Source organism: Molothrus aeneus, chromosome 6 (genome assembly GCF_037042795.1).
Source record: "Molothrus aeneus isolate 106 chromosome 6, BPBGC_Maene_1.0, whole genome shotgun sequence".
Taxonomy (NCBI): domain Eukaryota; kingdom Metazoa; phylum Chordata; class Aves; order Passeriformes; family Icteridae; genus Molothrus; species Molothrus aeneus.
The window spans coordinates 28863047-28883795 of record NC_089651.1 but is presented as its reverse complement, the minus strand read 5'-3'; the positions used below and the strand labels follow the sequence as shown (position 1 = coordinate 28883795).

Genomic DNA, 20749 nt, shown 5'->3' with positions numbered 1-20749 from the left:
TCTTTTTCAAGTGATGCACAGCTCCTAAGAGAATTCCTGCCTAAAAGCTCATACAAGAGCAAAAATGTTTAGGGTGTTTTTGTGTCTGTGTTGGCTTGGGAACTGCAGAGTTGAAGCTCCTTGCTGTTGTAGGCTTGGGTACCATTATCACCATGTAAAACAGTTCTTAAGATAGTAAAAAGTTACAGGATTTCTCTGGTGTTTCTGATTTATCAACAGTTTAATTTCATTAAGAATAAATAACTTAATTTTCTCAGGCAACGCTTCTTCACTCTTCTTGGGAAAAACTTAAGCTTAGCAATCTGAAGAGGTCAGTAGATTTGAGAATCCCAATTCCATGTGGTTAGGACACAGATATTCTTCCAGCACCTTAAGCAAGTGCAGACAGTTTAGATGGTGGGAAGAATTCTAGAGGTTAGTGAATAGTTCTGCTCATGATGACTGTAAAAGTAAGTTCTCTGACAAACAAGCTGTTGAAAAAATCTCGAGCTGATTCCTTTATTAAAAAGACACACAGCAACAAGAAATTTAAGGAATTGTCCCATTCAACTACCTACTGTCTTCTGACTACGAGTTTAATTCTTTTAACTCTACAAAAATGAAAGTAACTTCTGCATTTGGAGAAATACCCTTTGCATACATGGACATTGCATAAAGGTAATAGAAATGCCTAGTGGAATATTCAGAACATCTGTGAAGAAAGTTATTGTGGGAGCTTATCAAGTGTTTATTAGGTACCTCAAAACAGACCTTAAATGGTATTTCTGCAGTGGAAGTGTGGTATATATTTGTGGGGGACAGTTTGCTGTGGCTCTAGCATCCTGTATTCCAGTTAGTAAACTGTGCTGTGTGAATGCAAAAAGCAGTGTGTTCAGGATTGTGGGGCTGCTGCTTTTGATGGGCTGGTGCAGGTCAAAGGGGTGGAAGAATAGCTGATTTTTGGTGCTCGTGGGAAGAAGAATGATTGGTGTAAGCCTGAAAGGGGTAAACTTTATCAGAAAAGACTGTTATGCTGGGGAATGATTTTAAGTAGAAAGTGGAATGAAGGGACAAGGTGATAAGTCTTAAGTCAGCAAGCTAGCTAGAGTGAGCCTGCCAGGCAGGTCCCTAATTATAGATTGCTTGAATTAATCCATTATGGCACAAGTCCATTTGAGTGGCCATTGCTATGGATGTTGACTCCCTGTTTTGAGGAATCCTGGCGAAGTACTGAGAAGAAGATGAGCAGTTCCAGTATCTACTTCTGAATCTATCACGTGGCACCGCTATGAAGAGTAGTGCTACTCCAAACCAGTAACAATCTCTTTCTGCCTGAACTATTTAATACTAGTATGAAGAATTTTATTTGAAAATAATGTTTGTCATGGGCTGCCTCTGCTGCTAAAGATGGCTTATGCTTGTAGAAAAAAGATGAGGAAAGAATAGAATGGGGTTGTCTTTCCTATGTACTTACCATGTGCCTAATGAATTTGACCAATAATTCAGGTTAATTGCTACCCAAATTATGCTAATTGTAAAATTTTGCAAAGGCTAGGTGATTTATGCATCCTCCTATAAGGGCAATCTCCTGGTTTTGAGCTAAAAAAGAGTCTTATGACTCTTTTTCCTTGCAGAGCACTGTTTTGGTGCAAGTACACTTTTTTCCTCTTTGAGTTGACACAAATGCTGGACAAGAGCTCTTTTCTGTATAAAAATACTAAAATGCTAAAATGCTGCCATTTCACAGAATTGTCAGGTCCTTGAGCTTTCCTAGGAAAACAACAGTAATCATCTTCTAACAAAAATCTCATCTCTTAATTCACATTATACTGAGTTTCTGTGAGGTTGCTGTTTTCATTCCTTGGTTTGATCTCTTCCCAGTTCAACCTAAGCCTCTTTTTATTAGTACTTAGTCAGCTGAAGCATTACACACCTTCAGAGCATGCCAGTTCAGATAACTGACTTGAAGAAAAATGTTTGGGGCAAGTGTTATTATCACAAGGTGACCTGTGTTTTGGGGAGACCAGGCACTCCAGCTTTGCTTTGTGCTCTGTAGCAATTCATTCAGTAACAGGCTTTTAAGGATTCATACTTATATCCTGGCACTTCTGTAAAAGCTTCTTTCTATGCTCAAGGATATATGCAGATCCTGCTTCAGGCTTTCTCGTGCAAGTTAACTCACAGAAATAGTCCATTTGTTGAGTGCAAACCCATGTTTTGTCTAATTTAGAGAACTTTAGGTGATCCCATTTTAAGAAGAATTCTCAGATGTAGATACCACTGTGATACAGGCCTCACACTTTGTAATGGAATCTGCTTCTGGGTATGAGCGTGGAGAATGGTGAGAAAAGCAAGGGATATAAATCTGTATTATAGCCAAAAACTGCTGTCAATCTATTTACATGCAAACTTCAGACTTTCCTCCCTTGCACCTTGCTCACAGGTATTCAAAATCTGGCTCTGGTTTTACCTCCTAAAGTGTTCCCTCCCTTTTGCCTAGTGGTTATTGATGACTAAATTTTCTTGCAAATGTTTTTCTAAGAAGTTTGTGTTTCTAAGAAGTTTCTAAGTTTCTATGAAGTATGTGCTTGCTAATGAGGGAATTCCAGTGAGGGAGGGAGAGGGAAGAAGGAAGTTCCTTGGCTGAGCCTTAACAGACTGACTTGGAAATTGCAATAAATCCTAGTCCTGTGCGAGCCCTAATGTACTTGTGCTCTTAGCAGGCTCTGGTGACACTGGATGAAGCTAGCTGAATCCAGAAAGTGGAGTCTCTGCAGGACAGCTAGATACTGTTTTCTGATGGTTTGTATTTTCTTAAGAAGAATTCAAGTTTGCATTTTTTTTTTCATATTCTTTTCCATTCTGCCTTTATTTTGGGTAATACTAATGCTTTCTTGACGCTGTCTTGATATCCAGGTGTAACTGTTGTGGGGTGCTTCTAAAAATCTTTGCAAGAAACTAGGCTACTGATTCACTGCTCTGTGCCCAACAACTCTGTGCTAGGCTACACTTACCTTTCCCTCTTACTGAAAACGAATAGGAATAAAATCTCAGATTTCAAGATGTAAAATTTGGCATCTGGCTTGATGATCAAAACCACACCAACATTGAACTGACTTTTTTCTCTGTAGTCTGGAGTCAGAAGTCCTGGAAAACAAAGGAATATGGTGGTACTTGAGCTGTAACCAGTAACAGAGGGTTGGGGATCAAAATAATACCCAGTGATAGAGCCGAATTACTGAGTATAATTAGGGTTTTTGAGGAGCTTCCTCAAAAACTTAATAACTTCCTCCTTCTACTTGAATTCTAAATGAGAAACTGGCTAGTGAAATTATTTGGGTTTGTAACTGTAAGTGGGAGGAGAGAAAGGCCGAGGAAGCTGCAGAAGTTCAGATGAAGGTGGAGGACCTAGAATAGTGAGGAGGGGTAGAAATCAACTGGCAGCCTGGCATGCAGATAAACCTGGGGAGAAGGTGCAGGAGCTGGTAACAATATTTGTATATGTAAGATTTTAATGTAATTGCTAGGGAGAAAATGTCTTTGCAGAGTCAGGTATCGAGTGGTCTTTCTGTGTGAGAGTTGGCAGACTTCAGCTGGGAGGATCAGAGATGACTCTTTATGATTTTAATAGTTTCCTCAAAGGTTTCAGTGTTTTCCAGTTAGGCACTGAAAGGGGGGCAGATGAAATGTGTAAGACCTGTTTGAAACTTAAAAGGAGCAAAGACGAAGTGTCAGCAAGTCAGAGTGAGAAAAGGGGAGTGTCTACAAGGAGACTTGAGTGGAGAAACATATGGAGCAAACAGTCATGGCAAAATCAGGATTGATGAGGATAAGCAACTTGATTCAGTCTGGAATCTTTCTGGTGCCTATATCTTTAAGGTCCAGGAAACCTTATAGCAAGGCCAGACACACAGCCATTTCTCATGCACCCATTAAACCAATTTTAATGAAACTGTCACTCCAAGTTCTTAAACCCAGATATTTCTTTTCTTGGGTAATAGTTGACCTAAACTGACCTACTATCTGCCTGGAGTCCTAGCAAACAATATAAATAATTTTTTTCTTAACTCTTCCCTTCCTATTTGTACAGCTGGATTTCCTTAAATTTCTTCAAGTTGATTACCCCTCCAGTTATCTCTTGCCTCATGGTATAGACCGAAAAGCTTGTAAAAAGTGGAATGATATTTGATTCAGCATGTCAAGATTTTTTTCAGGTGAAACTAGGATTTAGCAATGTTTGCTGAGACAACTAGTGCCTGGGATAACTCTTCATCTTGAAGAGGTTCCCAAGCTGAAGGGAGAGGAGAAGAGAGAGGTCCTTTGCACTGGAACAGGCTCCTGCTCAGCCAGAAGCCTGCTAAGAACAGTCTTGCTAACACTTCTGAGCTGCTTTTTGGGCAGCGTGTTCCAATCACCACAATCTAGGCCTTCATTATTGCCATCTCTCTACCTGTTTTTAAATGAACCTCAACTGGGGCATGCAGCACTTTATAGCTATGGCGACTAGACCTTTCCTGAGGCTTACATTTGAGCAGAGTGAGGGCGTGTAATTTGTTGTTGTTGTCTTATCTGAATGAGGAAAAATACATGGTGTAATTCTTGCATGGGTGGCTGCAGGTGAATGGGGAGAAGTGATCAGTAATATTTCACTTTCCCTATTCCCTGCCAATGCTTGCCTGCTATCCCCTCAAGCAGTATAGTATTGCATGAGCATTAGGCAGCCTACCCTTCAGTTGTGCTGTTCAGTGATAAAGCAATTCCTGCTGCTTCTGATCCTTTCTGCTGGGAAAGGTCACTTCTTCCTGGGATCATCTTCTGATTTGCCATGGTCCAGGCTGCTGCGAAGGTGGGCAATTTCCTCCAGTCAGAAGAGGAACCTCAATTATTTGGGTCAGAAAAGCACATTTCTTCAGATGAAATTGGCCCAGTGGCCTCTTAAGCTATAGAATGCACAAAGAAAGAAAGCAAGCTGCTTAACTCTTTACAGAAGCTCGCTGTACTCTTCTAGATGTGGTGATGGTGTGAGTACTCTCCATAGTCTGAAGCAGTTACAAAGCTGTATGAAGTTGATATCACAGCCTGCTTTAAGTCTGTCAGCTAAGAATGTCAGTTTGGTCTCTGTCCGCTGTGAGAAGCCTGACCAGTGAGCCTGAGTATGTGTTTGTACTGGGGCCAGGTCTTAGACCAGACGGAAAGAGATCCAGAAAATCTGAGGAATCCAGATAAAACCGCAGATGTTTTCCCATAGCTTTTTCAATAACATGCCCTGAAAAGGAAGATGAGAGACTGCAATAATCTTGCCAATTATCTGTGTCAAAGATTTATTGTGCAAAGGTCTCATATTTGCTTATATTAAGACTGATATCCTGCTCCCTTCAGGGAGGCAGACAGCAAAAATGGACTGATATGTATATTAGAAATTTTTTTAGCCTTCACTAGAGAGATACACAGATCACAGCACAAAGTTGGTTGAGCACTTCCAAAACCCCAGTGAAGGGCAACTGGAGGAAAATTACCCTGGCGAGTGCTGTGTGAATTTGAACTAGAGATGGCTACTTGTATGGAATGCTGTCAGTCCTAGACAGAACAGCTCATGTATGACAATACCAAAAAACATACCAAAGATATCCAAGCCCACTGGCTTGGATAGCTTTTGACTGCAAGGGGCTTGGTGACAGTGAAAGTTAACTTCATTTGTGTTTAAAATGAAATGCTGTAGAACTGGAAATACTCAAAACTTATTTCCCCAGAAAGTAAGGAAAGCATGTCTGCTTTTAGCAATAAGGAAGCAGTATGAGTATTCTGCAGCTCCTCACAAAAAGTGTGAAAAATTCAGTGTAGCTAGAATTGCCCTTTCTGTAGCTTGAAAGTAAACACTCTAAAATAAATAGTTCTATAGTACAAAATGTTGTGAAAAAGCTGTCACCCTGAGAGTGAACAGCCTGTATTAAGATCAGTCACTAACACCTTTCTTCTTGGGAGTGGGGGCTTAAATGTATGTATAACACTGTGGGAGGAAGGGAAACACTTTGGTGGAAAAGGGATTTTGTATTTTGCTGGGGAAGCTCATATCAACAGTCTGGGGCAGCATCAAGATACCTGTAAATATTTCTTCTTTTGAAGACACTACTGTCCTTGCTTCCCATTCTGCATAATAAAACTGCAGACCTCATAGCAGCAACCTGACTGCTTAGAGATGTATTCCCCTTGCTCTAAGAAAGACACTGAAGGGCTGAAATGTGCCTAGAGAAGGGCAATGAAGCTGGGGAAGGGTCTTGAGCACAAGTCTGAGAAGCAGCTGAGGGAGCCGGGGTTATTCAGTCTGGAGAAAAGGAGGCTCAGGGTGACCTTATCGCTCTCTACAACTGCCTGAAAGGAGGCTGTAGCCAGGTGGTGGTTGGTCTCTTCTTTGAGGTAACAAGTGACAGCACAAAAGGAAATGGCCTAAAGTTGCACCAGGGGAGGCTTAGATTGGATATTAGGAAATGTTTTTTCACTGAAATTGATGCCAAGTATTGGAACAGGCTGCCCAGGAAAGTGGTTGAGTCACCATCCCTGGAGGCATTTAAAAGATGTGTAGATATGAGGTTTAGGGACATGGTTTAGTGGAGAACTTGGCAGTGCTGGGTTAATGGTTGGACTTGATTATAGAGGTCTTTTCCAAACTAAATGATTCTGTTCTGTGATTCCTTGTAGAGCTCAGCAGGAGAGGTTCTGCTGGGAACATCATACAAACCACATCTGTCACTTCAGTATGGAAAATATGCCTGACCTGTGTAAACAGATTCTCATGCAAAAGCAGGTTTTCATGCTAGTGTGGAGTAATATTGCTGGGTAGTTCAGCAGTAGTGCTAAAATACAACATCTTACTTCCAAGCTCTATTGGAAGGCATGTGAACTGTGCTTGAACAGTCTGGAAAACCTTGCACACTAACTTACTAGTTTGAAATGGTGTTGCCTAGTTTGGCTCTTCAGTGAATGGCAGTGCTGTAGAGATGCTTGACCTGTTTTTCTTTCCTCTCGAAGTTCAGCAGTCAGCACCTAGGTTACTGGTACAATTTTTAAGAACGGCACAAGTAATTACTGTAAACAAGTCCTGTCTGCAGGAATCAGGAAGTATACTTATTCTTCTGAATGTTGTCTGACAGAAGATGATGGCATTGGAGCTAACCATGGTGCCCCTGACAAGGGTCCTTCCTTCTTGCCTCACACAAGCACATTATCTTAGAAGTGTTTCTCTGTAGCACTTCAAATTCCTGAAGCAACCTGTTCATGCATCTTGTGCATGAAAGGTTTTTGGAAAGGTTTTTATCATATATTTAGGCTGTCATAATAACTGACTATTTTTTTGAGGCAGGAGTGGAGAGCAGAGAATGAGTTTCATGCCAGCAGAATGGAAGTTCCTATCCTGAAGCTTTTCTGTGCAGCAGCTTCTTCAATTTATGCTCCAGAAAGATCTTGGTAGTGGGAAAAGCTTTTCTGCTACTGCCTATGCTGTCCCAAAAGGCTATAACTGCCTGACAGTCTAAGAAAGCATTGTCCAGCACTTTCTTCCCAGGGCTAAACTCTGGATGGTTATGCCTACAAAACTGAGGGAAGCATTTAATTTAAGTGTAAGTAGAAGGATGAGAATTTCTGGTAAACACTGTAAAATACAATGCAAACAGAACTACAGAATGAAGTAATGAAACAATGAATCTTTCCCTTAGTGAGTTGGAAGGAAAAGTTAATTTTTTCTGACTTTTTACAGGGCTTTCCTTTCGCTTTTGTACTTCCTTTGCTGATTCTTTCCCTCTTGGTCTAAATTCCTGGCTGGCACACTTTTTTCTTGGTTATCGGGGTTGGGTTATTTCACTCTGAATTTAAAAGTTGCCTTGTGTTTAATGTGTCTGTCTGGGTCACTGTAGAATACACCAAGGTGGGTTTGGCCCTTGAAGCAGTGAGTATTAAGCCAAGCCTGGGATACTTACGATGTCGACAGCATCCTACTGAAGGGCTATTCAGAAGACTCTCTGCTGGCCTGCTGAAGCAAGAGTTAAGATTTCTAAATGGTCTTTTTAAAAGTTGTCATCTGACTTGTAGAAAGCTGAGTCTCTGAAACTACTTGTCTGTAGATCAGATGCATATGATCTTAATGTTAAGTAACTGCATGTGTTGGTAGGTGGACATCACTACTGCAGTGAGATGTAGGGGGAGTCAATAGTACCTCATGGCAATTAACTGAAGAGTTAATTTATCTATTAACCAACCAGTTTTCTTCTGGTAAGGAAAATGTCTTTATTCTTGCCAATTAGTCTATAAACCAGAAGTCCAGGGATAACACATCCTCTACGCTGTTAGGAAAAACCCTTTCTTTTTTAACAGTACTGGAATAATGTTAGTAATAAACGTAAGAAAGCTGCTTCTGCTTTCACAAGTTACTCTGTATTTAATAAGAGTACATGATATTATGTATGAACAAGGTGAAATTCCAGTCTTTTCTTCAGTTTTGCTGTCTCTGACACTTCAGAGGAATAATACAGCAATGGGAGCAACTTCCTTTGTTACTCTGCACAGCTTTGAGACCTGTGGGTGGTGAAGGCTGTTACTCTGTATAGCTGATCAGGCCAGAACCCAGCTCTGAACAGCTCTCCGGAGATGGCAAGGTAGGCCCGTAGAAGGAGACGTGTCAGTTCTGTCCCTAGACAGTCCTTCAGAAGCTTTGGCACTGGAGTGCTGATGATAGTAAATGTAAAGCTGCATGAAGTGGGGAGAAGCTCCTGATGCAACCATCTTCAGTTAAGCATTGTATTTGGATTGTAAAGGGGTAAGGATACAGTTAAGGAAAGTGAACCCTTGAGTGTTCTCAGTATCTCCTTTTTTAATATCCCTTCTGTGCAATGGAATTTCAGACTTGGCATTCATTTAGTATGCATCTCCTGATGGGCAGCCAGCCCTTGGTAGGTTTTGAACTAATGAGATCAGCTATTTCTAGTATCTACTTCTTGGTTCTGCTGTTGGCAGCAGTTACACCAAACATAATGAAGGCTGGATGCCAGCTTCAATTTGAATGCCTCTTTCAGCATTTTTGAGGAATTGATTTAGGGACCAAAGTTTGTAGTGCTGTCGAGTTATAATGGGTGGCATTCTCCATCCTGGAAGATCTACAAGGACAAATAATTTGTGATGGAAGAAGTGCCCTTGTATAGTTTTATTTCCATTGGAGGTCAACCCTGAAGATGTGGCTGTCAAACTGAGTTTGTAAACCATGTTCAGTCATCATGTCTCCCTACAAGATTATCTTCTAGCAGAATAGAGCAGTTCCAGAGGTGGTGGTGGTCTTCATACACCTGCTTTGTCTACAGTAATAGTGTCTAATATATATGGCTGTGACTGAAGGGTGACAGTGATTATGGTATAGACTAGAAAGAGGGGAAAGGGTATCTGGCTTGAGGTAAACTCAGTTGTATGTCTGGCTGTGAGTGCTTACATAATGTGCCTTTTGTGCATGCCGAAGGGATTGGTGCTTATGTAGGAGACAGTGTTCAGGAGGTTATGAGGCTATCTTTGGTAAGACTTGCTATCTGCTTTTTGCAGTGGGCAGTCTCTGGCATGGCTAGAAACTTCTGTTTGATTGGGAAAAAGGGGTTATGGGAGGAGAATATGTCATTTTTATCTTGCTAGTTTGGGGTATTTGGAAAGCATATCAACCAACTTGGGGACTCTACTTACACTGTTCAGCAATAACACTGTGCAAGTAAAGGGCAAAGTACTTGGAATTGTTGAGAGAAAGACAGCATGATAAGATGCTTAAGAGAAGGGGATCCAGGTATATTGATGTCAGGTGATGATGACAAATTTTAAGGGCTTTGGGTTTAAAAGGAAGCCCTTTATACTTATCAGGCTACTGATGAAAAATCAACAGAGAATTTGTACTTCATCAAACAGCTTATTCATTTAAGAATGCTTCAGCAAAACTTAGTTGTCATCAGACATTCTTGCATTTTATGTGTAACCCCACAGAACATACCAAAGACTCACATGGAGAGCTTATATCAAGACTATTCCAGTACTCCAAGCTCTTGCAAATGGGGAAGAAGGATTCCTAGACTGACTGCATAGCCAGTCCTGCTAAAAGTAATGCAGGAGGGAAAATAGGTTCAAGAAAGTATTATTTCACAGCCACTTTCTGTAAGTGGCTAGACTTCCCACAGAAGACTACAAATCCTGGAACTGACTTTTAGTGGTTCACACAGTGAAGGGTAAGAAAGTACTTCAGTCTCCATGATTTGGGAGACCTGGGGCCGAGGGGGAAGAGTCTGTGCAATGGTTTGAAGCTTTCAGTATGCTAATGTTTGGGAAGCATGGGGATCACTCTTCATGGAAATCTTGCTTGAATTACTGTCCTTTGTTGAAGTATACAACCCTTCTGCTTTTCTGGGAGCTTCTTTTGAGAAAAACATATCCCATTACAATGGAATCACTGACTTCTCACCTAGTGACAGCACCAAGTTGTAATCCTGCTACATTTGCTAGTGGAGATCAACAGCTTCAGCTGTCATTATGACAGACTAAAGTAGGGGATATGGTTCCTGAAAGATTAACTTGGCATAAGGTATACAGTAGGGTGTTTTGAGTTTGTTTTTTGAGTTATGCTGAATAAGCACAGGACTCCTTAAACTGGAAAGACTGGATTGTATTATTAAACAATACAATTTAGTGAAGACAAGATTCCACATTTTATATTAATGGAAGTTTTGCTGTTATTGTCTTGGGACAAGAAGTTCATTGCTTGACTGTTCAAACATTTGGATTTTCTATCTGGTTCAACATGTATAGTAGCAAAGGTAAAGAGAAGAAATAGTCCAAGTTAAACATACCTTTTCCTGTCAATGTGTTTGACAAATTAAATATAATCTTAAATTTGTTCTAGGCTTACATGTTACCTTGGCTGTAGGAATAGTTTGAGTAGGAGAGTGAATTTTAACAGAAACTGAAGTAATTACTTCAAATAAATTAAATCATTCTCTACCTTAATACTGCCAGACTTACTAGAAAGATTTAAAAGTTGTGTGTTAGAAATGTGAGACTTAAGATGAAGTTCCTGTTTTGTGTTTAAGTTTGGGTTTCTTCCACTGTTCAGATGATTGGTGTACTGAACTTATGAGATGCTTAAACTTGTGACTTACAAAACTGAAGTTGGATTCTATGAAGGTGATACAGCCATGTGGATATAAAAATTGTGTGGGAGAAGGGATTATTTTGAAATATGAAATTAATTTCTTGTCCCTGGTGTCTCTGGCATTTCTTTCCCACAAGTAAATGTAGTTAGGCACTTCCATAAACTTGCATGTCAAAAACAAAAATAGAGAATTTTAAAAGTTCACTTTCTGACTGCAATGACTTTTTTTTCTATGAACAATGAAATATCAACAATAAAAAACCCACAGAGCTGCTCTGAGGTGAAGTGCAATTCTAAGGGTTTCTCCAAACCCTTGGTGGGCTCTTTTCCCAAACCTTTGATGGGCACTTTTCCCAAACCTTTGGTGGGCACTTCAAATCCTCCATTAGGCAGCTTCTCTGGATCTAGTACCTCATCTTCTAAAAACAGAACACAGCTGCTACATCATGTTTGGGGATCAGTTTGCAAAGAAAACAAAAGTATTATTTCCTAGCTAAAAGTAAACTAATAGATGAAGCATAATCCTTAAGTGCTGCCTTCATTGTAGTGGCTTACACAAAGCAAAGCTTGAGGAGAGGAAAAATCACTGTAGAAAAATTAAGTTTCTAGCCTGTAAGAGCAAAAAACTGTCTTGAATTCAACTCATGCAAATAAATCTAGAGTTTGCTGGCTTTGCAGTGTGCTCCCATGCATTTGCTCAGCCTTTACCATCCTCAAGCACAGGCTCTGTGCTTTGAACCCATTCTTGTTTGCACAGCTGGAGGCTTGGGGTTGAAACGTAAGTGATGCTTTAACTTAGGCTAGACTCTTCACTTTTCAGGAGGGGTGACTCAAGGAATAAAAGTATTACAATATCTCTCTTGTAAGTACCTTCTACCTGGGGGAAGTGCCCTTCTGAAATTTGTTGGGAGAGCCTTAAGTCTTAAAAACGGTATAAAACTGTAGGATGCTAAAAATCTCCACCCAAGGAGTGGAACTTCTTAAGATGGAGGAGTTTGAGGACCTTTGTCTTAGTAATTTATCCAGGTGCCAGTGAAGTACAAACCTGTGAGTGTTTCCAGAAAGGGTATATTAAAATAAATAAATCTCTTCCTTCCCCTGCCCCAAAACACATGACAAACTTCCCAGGAAGTTCACTTCAAAAGCCTTTTTTCACTTGCTAGATTCTGCGGCTGTGTGGGCACTTTCAGGACAGAGGCTGGACAGCCCAGTCAGCTGTTGGGAGTTTGGTGGCTCTGGTTGGTATCTTTCTGCATGTGTAAGACTGCAGACCCTGAGAGAGCTTTTAGGACTTTCAAACTCTCCTCTTTGTATTCCTAGAAGCGAGGCATTTTGGGTCTCCGGCTCAGAACAGAATCTCTGACCCCTGTGAAACCTACTAGGATTATGGTTCCATGGCAGGAAACTTGGCTGAAGTCCAAAACCAGTGGTTGAAATTAAAGTCCTTGTACCCTGTAGGCAACCTGCCATGGGGCTGAGAGTCTAGCCATGATTAAAACTGGAACGTGGCTCCAGTTCTGCCTCCAGAATGGCTGGTTGCACCAGCCTGGTTGGAGGTTGGAGCCTGAAACCGAAGCATAAAAATGTGAAATGATTCTTTCCAACAGCAACAAAAATGTCGAGAAGTTTATAGTCTCCCTTAATGTGTAAAATGGTATGGTTTTCCTGAGGAGTTCTCTCTGGGAAGGAGAGAACTCATTGCTCATTTGTACTTAAGTCAGGCCAGTCTGAGTACTTTGACTAATGAGCGGGTGATCTGTGCCATATGAATATACCTAGATGAATCACCTTTCCCAAGACGTGTTCTAAGGGTCTTCAAACTTGAAATCTGCCAAAACAGGAGTAAAGTATTACATGTGCTGTTTTGTCTATCTCAGTTTTGTTAGGCAGCAGCACTCTGCAGTACTAATCTGAACTGAAGCTGCTAAGTAGCAGAGGCACCTCTGTTTTGATCTGTAGTGAACTCTAGATTTGTTTCTCAATAGATTTCCACTTTCTCACGTTCGTGTCATTTGTGTCCCTTGCTCCCTCTTTTCCCTGAAGCCTTGCTAAGGCATGTTACTGTGGTACTACAATGCCTTGGCCATTTCTCGTTACCTCCATCACAAAAGGCTCTGCTGTTCTGTTTGTGCTTATAATGTACCCAGATGGTGAATAGAATGAGTGACCACCAAGCTCATTTTCACTTGTGGGGTCAGACCTTTTTCTGCTAAATAACACAAGTGTTCCCAGCTGCTGTGCAGCTGCAGGGAGTCTGCTTTCCTTCACAGGCATTAAAAACCCTTTAATCAGTGTTTGTTGTTTGTCAGCAGTGGTGTTGAGGTGTGGAGAAAAAGAACAGATATGCTTTGTTGGCAAAGTTAACTTCATTCTGACCTCTTATCTTCCCTTTTTCTTTTCAAGTCTGAAGAAGTAGAAAGCAGTTTGGGAAGTGGTTTCTGCAAGCACCTGTGTAAATGTATTTGCTAAAGGAGGAGGTTTGTGTCCTTATACAGATAGAATGTTTGACATCAAAAGATGCTCTGAGAGCTGCATTGAACTGGAAACTCTTTAGGGCAGGGACTCAAACTGGCTGGAATAGGCACTGTGCAGACTCCCTTAGTGTAAATAAATATTACATAAATACAAATATTGCTGCTTAATACTAGTGTTACTTATCTTAGTATCGAGTCTATATTCAATGGATCCCATTTGCAGTCTGGTCAATTTTAACTTTTTCCTGTTAAATCGATGATTCCTTCTAGTTTTGGAAGGGGGTTTGTTCGTTTTGTTGGTTTTGGGTTTTTTTTTAGCTGGGGTTTTGTGTTTGTGGTGGTTTGTTTGTTTTCCTTTTAGTTGTACTTTTAATAGCTTTCTTCTCATGAAGGAAAAGGGAGGAGTTAAGAGCTGATAAGCTGTCTCCAATCCCGTTTGCTTTGGATGTAGTCTGTTCTGAAACAAGTGGGAACAGAGAAATTGAGAAGAAGCTTTGAAAAATTTCAGAGCAAAGATAATTATTTTCCTCTTCTTTCTAGATGAAGCTTGGAAACCTGCTGGTGCTGCACATGTTTGCAGGTTTGCTTTTTCTCTGAGTCCAGGTTTAATCGCATTGTGTGTCTGTGTGTAGAGAACCAAGCACGGCTCTGTGAGTAGTGATTTAGTTGTTTGCAAAGTCTGTCTGTGTGTGCATCCTGGAGCTGTTGGGACATCAGGCTTTGATTTGAGCTTTGAAAGTCATCGTAGGACATTTGGCATTAAAAGCAGACTATTTAACTTGCTGCTCTTCACCTGGAAAGACCAGAAGATCACATTCCTGTCTCAGCTGTTTTTGGGGAGGATGGGTACCAGGCATTAGGGCACATTGCTCACAGCCCTCAGCCCAGCTCAGCAGTATCTCCAGCAGTGACCAGGCAGCTCTTATGGAGCAGGGCTGTGTCCTTGGGAAAGCAGTGCCTGTAGAATTTTTAAAATAAAAGTAGGATTTATAAAATAAAAATCAAACTGACTGTATATGGATTGTGGTCCTAGCTGTTAAAATTACAGAACCAAGGGGTCTCCCCATGGTACACAAGTTTTAGCATTCATCCATTCTTCATGCAGCTGAAGTTGCCTACAGTGGAGGTCATGCTCTTAGACCAGCAAAATGCTCAAGGAAGACTTTTTCTGCTGGGTAGGAGGAGATGTACACTCAAAGCATTTAGTACATTAAATGTCTGTGTGTGGTCTGTATTGACCATCACTTCTGCAGCCTGAATGCTTACCTGCTAGAAGGGGACAAAGAACCACCATTTTATACCTGACTGCTGTCAGCGCTGCTGACCAAAGATAAGGTCTGTGAGCTACAGTGGAGCAGGTACCCTACTCTTAAGGGGAGTTTTTGAAGCCCTTCAGATCTCCTGGAGATATTGCTGGCCTTTCTGGCAGCGTGGTTTGCTTGCGTGAGAAGAACTCTGATCAGACAGGTGTGATCCTGGATCCTTCTTGAATTTAATGCAGACTCACAGTTACAATCTAGCTGAACAAAACAAGCACCATCTTGTGCAACTACGTAAACCATTAACTTTTTTGGGCAAGGCAGGTGTGGCATCTTCAGTGTCTGGAAAGCACCGAACATGCTGTGTGGGCGCCCTACTGTAATCCAAATTACAAATGCTAAAAAGGCTTTTGATTTTCTTAATTTTTTTTTTTCTAATAACATGATTCTTGGCTTAATTTAGGTCGGCAAGAACTTCACAGACTGCATTGGGGTGCTCTGCATGTTTCCTCAGGCCCTCATAATTAATCAATGTCGAGTTGTTTCTCTGTCTGCAAGGAGGCACCTGAGGAAAGCTCTTCCACAGCCTTAGGTTTAAGCAACTTGATTCAGTCTGGAATTGTTTGTCAGCCCTAAGAACAACTTTCTATTCTTTAGAATGATAAAGGGGCGTTCTTGATGTATAAGTCCCCTCTATACTAAATATTTTGGTACAGGCTGTAGAAGGCTTGAGTTTTCATGATACAAGAAGACTATCAATAAGTTGGTAATAGTGTTTGATGATGAGAACCAGTATTCCAGATTTTCTTGTTGAACCTCTGGCTAACTCATACCTGTGGAACTCAGCTTCTGACAAGGAATTTGCAAAAAGTTTCATGTCTGTAACTCAAGTCTTCAGTTGTGATAAATAGGAGATCTGTGTGTTCCTTCTAAACCAGAATGGCTCCTGTGTTGAATTGAATACTTAATTGTTGCATGTGCACCATACTGTCCTATCAGGCAGCTCTGCTTTGCAAGTCTGTTTATACATACAGTGTCTGCTGGGAGGAGGCTTCAGCATCTTCAGTCTGTTGCTCTTTGCTGAATGTTTACAGTCACTACCAATATTTGCATTTTGGGGGCAACAGAAAGACATTACTGTAGCCAGAGCAATTCCAAGTTAAGTTGTGATAGTCCAACCATTGAAAAGAAAAAAATCTGGTCCAGCTTTACAGTGTTTTTATAGTCTAGTCCAGGTCTCTATAAACAATTTAAAATTGCCTTCAGGATTAAATTTTCCAATTTCCCATTTGGAGCAGGTGTTGCCAGGTTATAGAATGTGTTGCAGAAAAGGAACAAAAACATTTCAAAAACACTGTGCTGTAACAAATATGTCAAGTCTGTGACAGAGGAGATCTTAAAAAATGTTTGCCCCACCAAAAGTAAAACGAATGCAAACCTTGCTTACTTTTCCCAGCTGTCATGTTTAAATAGGGGGTTTAGTAATGTATTAGTCTTCAAAAGATCCAGCAGTACAGTATGAAAATATAAAACTTCTCAATTGTTTTTCATTTAACTGGGGAGAAAAATTTTTTGTAATGAAAAAACCTACCAGCAACCAAATTTCAGAGATGCATGTTCTTGGAGTGGGTAAAAACCAACCCAAACTAGGCTTCAGGCAATGTTTTTTCAACAGTTTTAACCTCAAAGCATAGAGTAGACAGCTTTGTAGGAAACTGTAACACCAAGGTGATTATGGTAGTGACTCACACTTCCCTGTAAGGCATCCAGCTATCAACACACTTGGAGAGCTGTGGCTTTGTGCATGCAGGCAGGGTGTCAGTCAGTGCCCATTTGCCAGCCAGCTCTGAACTGCTGAGCTCAGAACTGCTTTGACAGTGGGCTGGGATATCAGTGTGTTAGAGAGCAGCTCTGGTGCCCCCAGACTTGCAAGGGGCTGTAGAAATGGGAGGTAGGGATGGGGAAGTGCAAGGCAGGTTTGACTTGCCTTTTATTTGCTTAATCCTCATGGAACTTGTTTGAAGAATCCTCTGAAATCTTCCTGTGAGCAAGTGATTGGGTTTGGGCAATAATTAAAGGTCTGACAAACCACTAAGTGGGGTAGTATGGAAAGAGAAAAAGGCTGCTACTATCATGACTTGCCAAAAATTTCTGCAAGCAAGTAGTTATGGAAAGATCACCGTCAGTTTGGATCCTTAGGAAAACAATATGAACTTGGGAAAGAGACCTAGGTGTCCCTATAGGCAGTTCAGAGTAGAGTTGAGGGTACAGCAGTAAACTCCTTCCAGATGTTGGGATTTGCAGGGAACAAGCAGACAAAAGGTGGGGACTCATGTGCATTGTGGGTTTCCCCATCACCAAAAATAAGGCAGAATGCCAAGGAAAACAGTAGTGATCATGATATGGAGAGAAGTGGTCTGGGTAAGAAGTAGGAAGGTTGGGATTTTTCAGACTATGCAAGACTGGCAAAGGATGCCGCATTTGTACAAAATGGGTTGCATCATGATGGAATGCCCAGGAAGAAGAGGCATGCAGAAAGATGATAGAAATTCAAACTTCTGAAAGGAAATAGATTTTCACATAGTGTGCAATTAGATTGTGGGATGCATGAAGTGCAGTTGCCAGCTGTGCTGGGTGTCATCAGGAAGGAACAAAAGGTGACTTAGGGAGTGTGCAGGTATGCTCTAGTTGGTGGTATTCACAGATGATATAAACAATGCTTTCAAAAACATCACTGATATAAAACTGGTAACATGCATGGTTCAACTACCAAGGCCAATCTTGATAGTTTATTTGTATTCCTCCATCTTTGGTGATAAATTTTTTATGTGTCTGACTAAAATTGTCTAGTACCAGATACTGTCTGTGGCACAGCACTGGGCAAGCTAGGCTGTTGTGACTCAGTATTGCCCTTCCCGTGTGGGTTGTGTTTGGCTTTGCACATCTTACTTTTTTAGAGGTGAGGCAGAGTGAGTAATGTTTCCATTTTATTAAAAAGAATGGACTAGACCGTTAATATTTTTTAAAGATGTACGTGTTTCATTTAAAGTTCCCTTCAGGCAAAGTCAGCTTTGTTAGGCAGCTTAAAATGCATTATAGTCGTATTGTTATTGTCGTATTGTGTTGTAAAGAAAAAAATACACCATGCTCAGTTTTGGGAAACCAAACCAAACCACTGTTTTTTCTCTCCCTCCTTTTTCCACGTCCTTCAGTTTTTAATAAGCGACCGTGACAGAGACCCGCAGTGTAACCTGCATTGCTCGCGGTCGCAGTCCAAGCCGCTGTGCGCCTCTGACGGCAGAACGTATGAGTCCATGTGCGACTACCAGAGAGCCAAGTGCCGCGAGCCCGGTCTGAGCGTCGCACACCGCGGCCGCTGCAAAGGTAGGTGCATTCCAAATGCCTCTGGGAGGAGAAGTGCGGGGCCGACCTTGTAAGAAACTGAATTCTTAGACCTTTGAGTTTAGTACCGTGCTCTGAGAGTAATCTGAGCTGGAATTGTGCATTCCTGCAAGCATGGGTGTCTGAGTCTCGGTTTGGGCAATAGAGTATGAGCTGACTGAATTATCAATGAAAGAAGGCAAAGGAGCCACAGGCATCACTGGAAAAGGGCTGAAATACATTTCTGCAGACAGAAACAGCTGGACCCATGGAAGTACAAAACCAAATCCTGAAAGCAGACTTCTTCTTGCTACCTGTGCTGATGAGGAATCAAGACACCTTTGACTGGCAGGAATTTGGAGTGGGGAAGAATCTGATGCATACTAGATGTCTAGTCCCTTTTAAGACACACACAGCCTTTCTGTGCTGACCTATTTAAGAAGGCAGTGCATGCAAGGCTTTACATGGATTTTTTTTTTAACATTTGCAGTTACACATCTACTTGGCAGTGTGAATACTGCCCCTCAATTCAGCTCTTAGTCTAAAGATGAAGTTGACACCAATAACTTTCTTAAAAAGTTTCTTGTCACACAAGTGATTTGCATTTACAATGAAGTGAAAAATAAAGTGGAGTCCATTTTCTGAGAGCACAATTAGCTCAGAGGGCAGATGGCACAGGTGTTTTTGGCAGTGGATTAATGTGACAGGACAAAATCATTAAAATCCATGTGGCAGGATAAAAAGAATTCATTTAAGCCTGGAATTTAGTTATAAAGGCTTTTTTTACTATTGTAAAAATGTATCTTTGTTAGAATTACTTGATATAAAATGGAAAACTCTTTTCAATGTCTTGACAAACTTTATAGTTCAGGTGAATTATGAGCCTGACTTCAAATATTGCTCTCTTTTAAATAGTTTCTCATTGGAAAAAACTTACTCATATGATTTTTTTGTTTGTGTTTCCACCACTGCTGCGTTGGTTTATGGCAGCTTCTCCCGTAGTATGGATTGAGGCCTTTGAATCAGGCTTTTTTCTAAATACTGGAAACCCAGAACCTTTCTTCACAGAGCTTGAGAGGCACTTGGATTGTTCTTGCAAGTGATGCATTTTTGAGTGTCACAATAAGAGGCAGTATGGTGAGAGTCTTGTTTTTTCTTTCATTCCTTGAGCCGGCTGTTTTAAATAAGCAGCTCCATAGCTGATATTGGCATATGAACGGACACTGTTCAATTGCTTAAAACATGAGATCTGAAATGCAGTACATCCATATACTAAACTGTCTATGGAAGTAGACAAAATTTGCTTCCCAAACTACATGGCCTACTGCATATTGTGATTCCAGAGTCCCAAAGAAGTAACTGAGACTTTTTTTTGTCTTGGGCACAGGTAAGGTATATTTTCTTTCTGCTTTCTGATGCAACTGTAATGTTTAGTTGAAGCTAACTTGCATTCTCCTTTTCTTTTTCCTCTTACCCTGTGGTACTATACAGTACCTAACAGCCTGGGAGTGTTTTTAAATTGCAAATCTTGCTTTTAACCCACTGACACTCCTGCCAATCCTTGTGAAGTAGGAATATTCTTTCAACTATCACATGCAAATTTAACCTAGCTGGTAATTTCCATATATGCAGCTCTTGAAAGGTATTTTGTTTTTCTAGCTGCATTAGGAACATGACCTCTAGTGCATAAAGATCACAGTTGCTGGCAAATCCGGGCAGTTGTGAGACAGCTGTGCTGAACTACAGGCTGTTGGCCAGGTCTGTATTGTGTACTTGCAAAAAGGAAGTTATTTCCAACAGTGTTTGAGCACCCTGTGCTGCAGCAGGACATTGGGTATACCCTGAACAGCCTTCACTCCTCCTGCATGACACATGCTCTACAGGAGCACTCCCATGGAAGTGTAAGGGATCCCAAGGGCCATTGAGCTCAGTCACATACAGTTGTGAGAGATACTGCACCCAAGAGCTTATCCTTATGGAATGAGAAGTTTTAACTTGCACTTCACTCTCTGAAAGGGGAAAACAGCAGGCGATTAAAATAAGTAGAAGAGAAAGTATCCTGTGGATAGCAAGGCATAGTTCTGCAGCCCAGATTATCATAGGCTTCCAGTGTATATGCTGATGGCTTGAACTGTGCTTGTGCCAAGGAAAACAGAATGGTTTCCATAGTGAGAACAGAACCTTTTTGATTCAAGTTAATGCTCTGTTCTCTCTCAAGAATCTAAGGACCTTTAAAGATGAAATCTTGCCAGCCCTTTGGGAGCTATAACCCTTATTTGGCGCTTGTTTGTTGCTAGCTTCCTCATGTGCTTTTCAATGAAATTCCTTCAGTGCTAAATTATCTGGACTCCCTCGAAACCCTCACGCATCACAAAGGGTTAAGAGTCAGGAGTAGCTTAAAGCGATCAAATTATGGCATCCCTGACAAATGGAGCCTCACTGATGGGATTCTAGAGAATAGTTCCAGATGCTATAGCTGTGTCTAAAATACACAG

General features: G+C 41.0%; 1 protein-coding gene across 4 annotated transcripts in view; it reads left to right on the top strand.

Annotated features, from left to right (window-relative positions):
- Positions 1–20749, top strand: part of SMOC1 (SPARC related modular calcium binding 1) — a 126798-nt gene that overhangs the window by 22652 nt on the left and 83397 nt on the right. For all 4 annotated transcript variants that reach the window (XM_066552082.1, XM_066552083.1, XM_066552081.1 and 1 more), the window contains exon 2: positions 18086–18257. In XM_066552082.1, coding sequence (XP_066408179.1) covers positions 18086–18257 — 172 coding nt within the window. The remainder of the gene's footprint in view (positions 1–18085; positions 18258–20749) is intronic.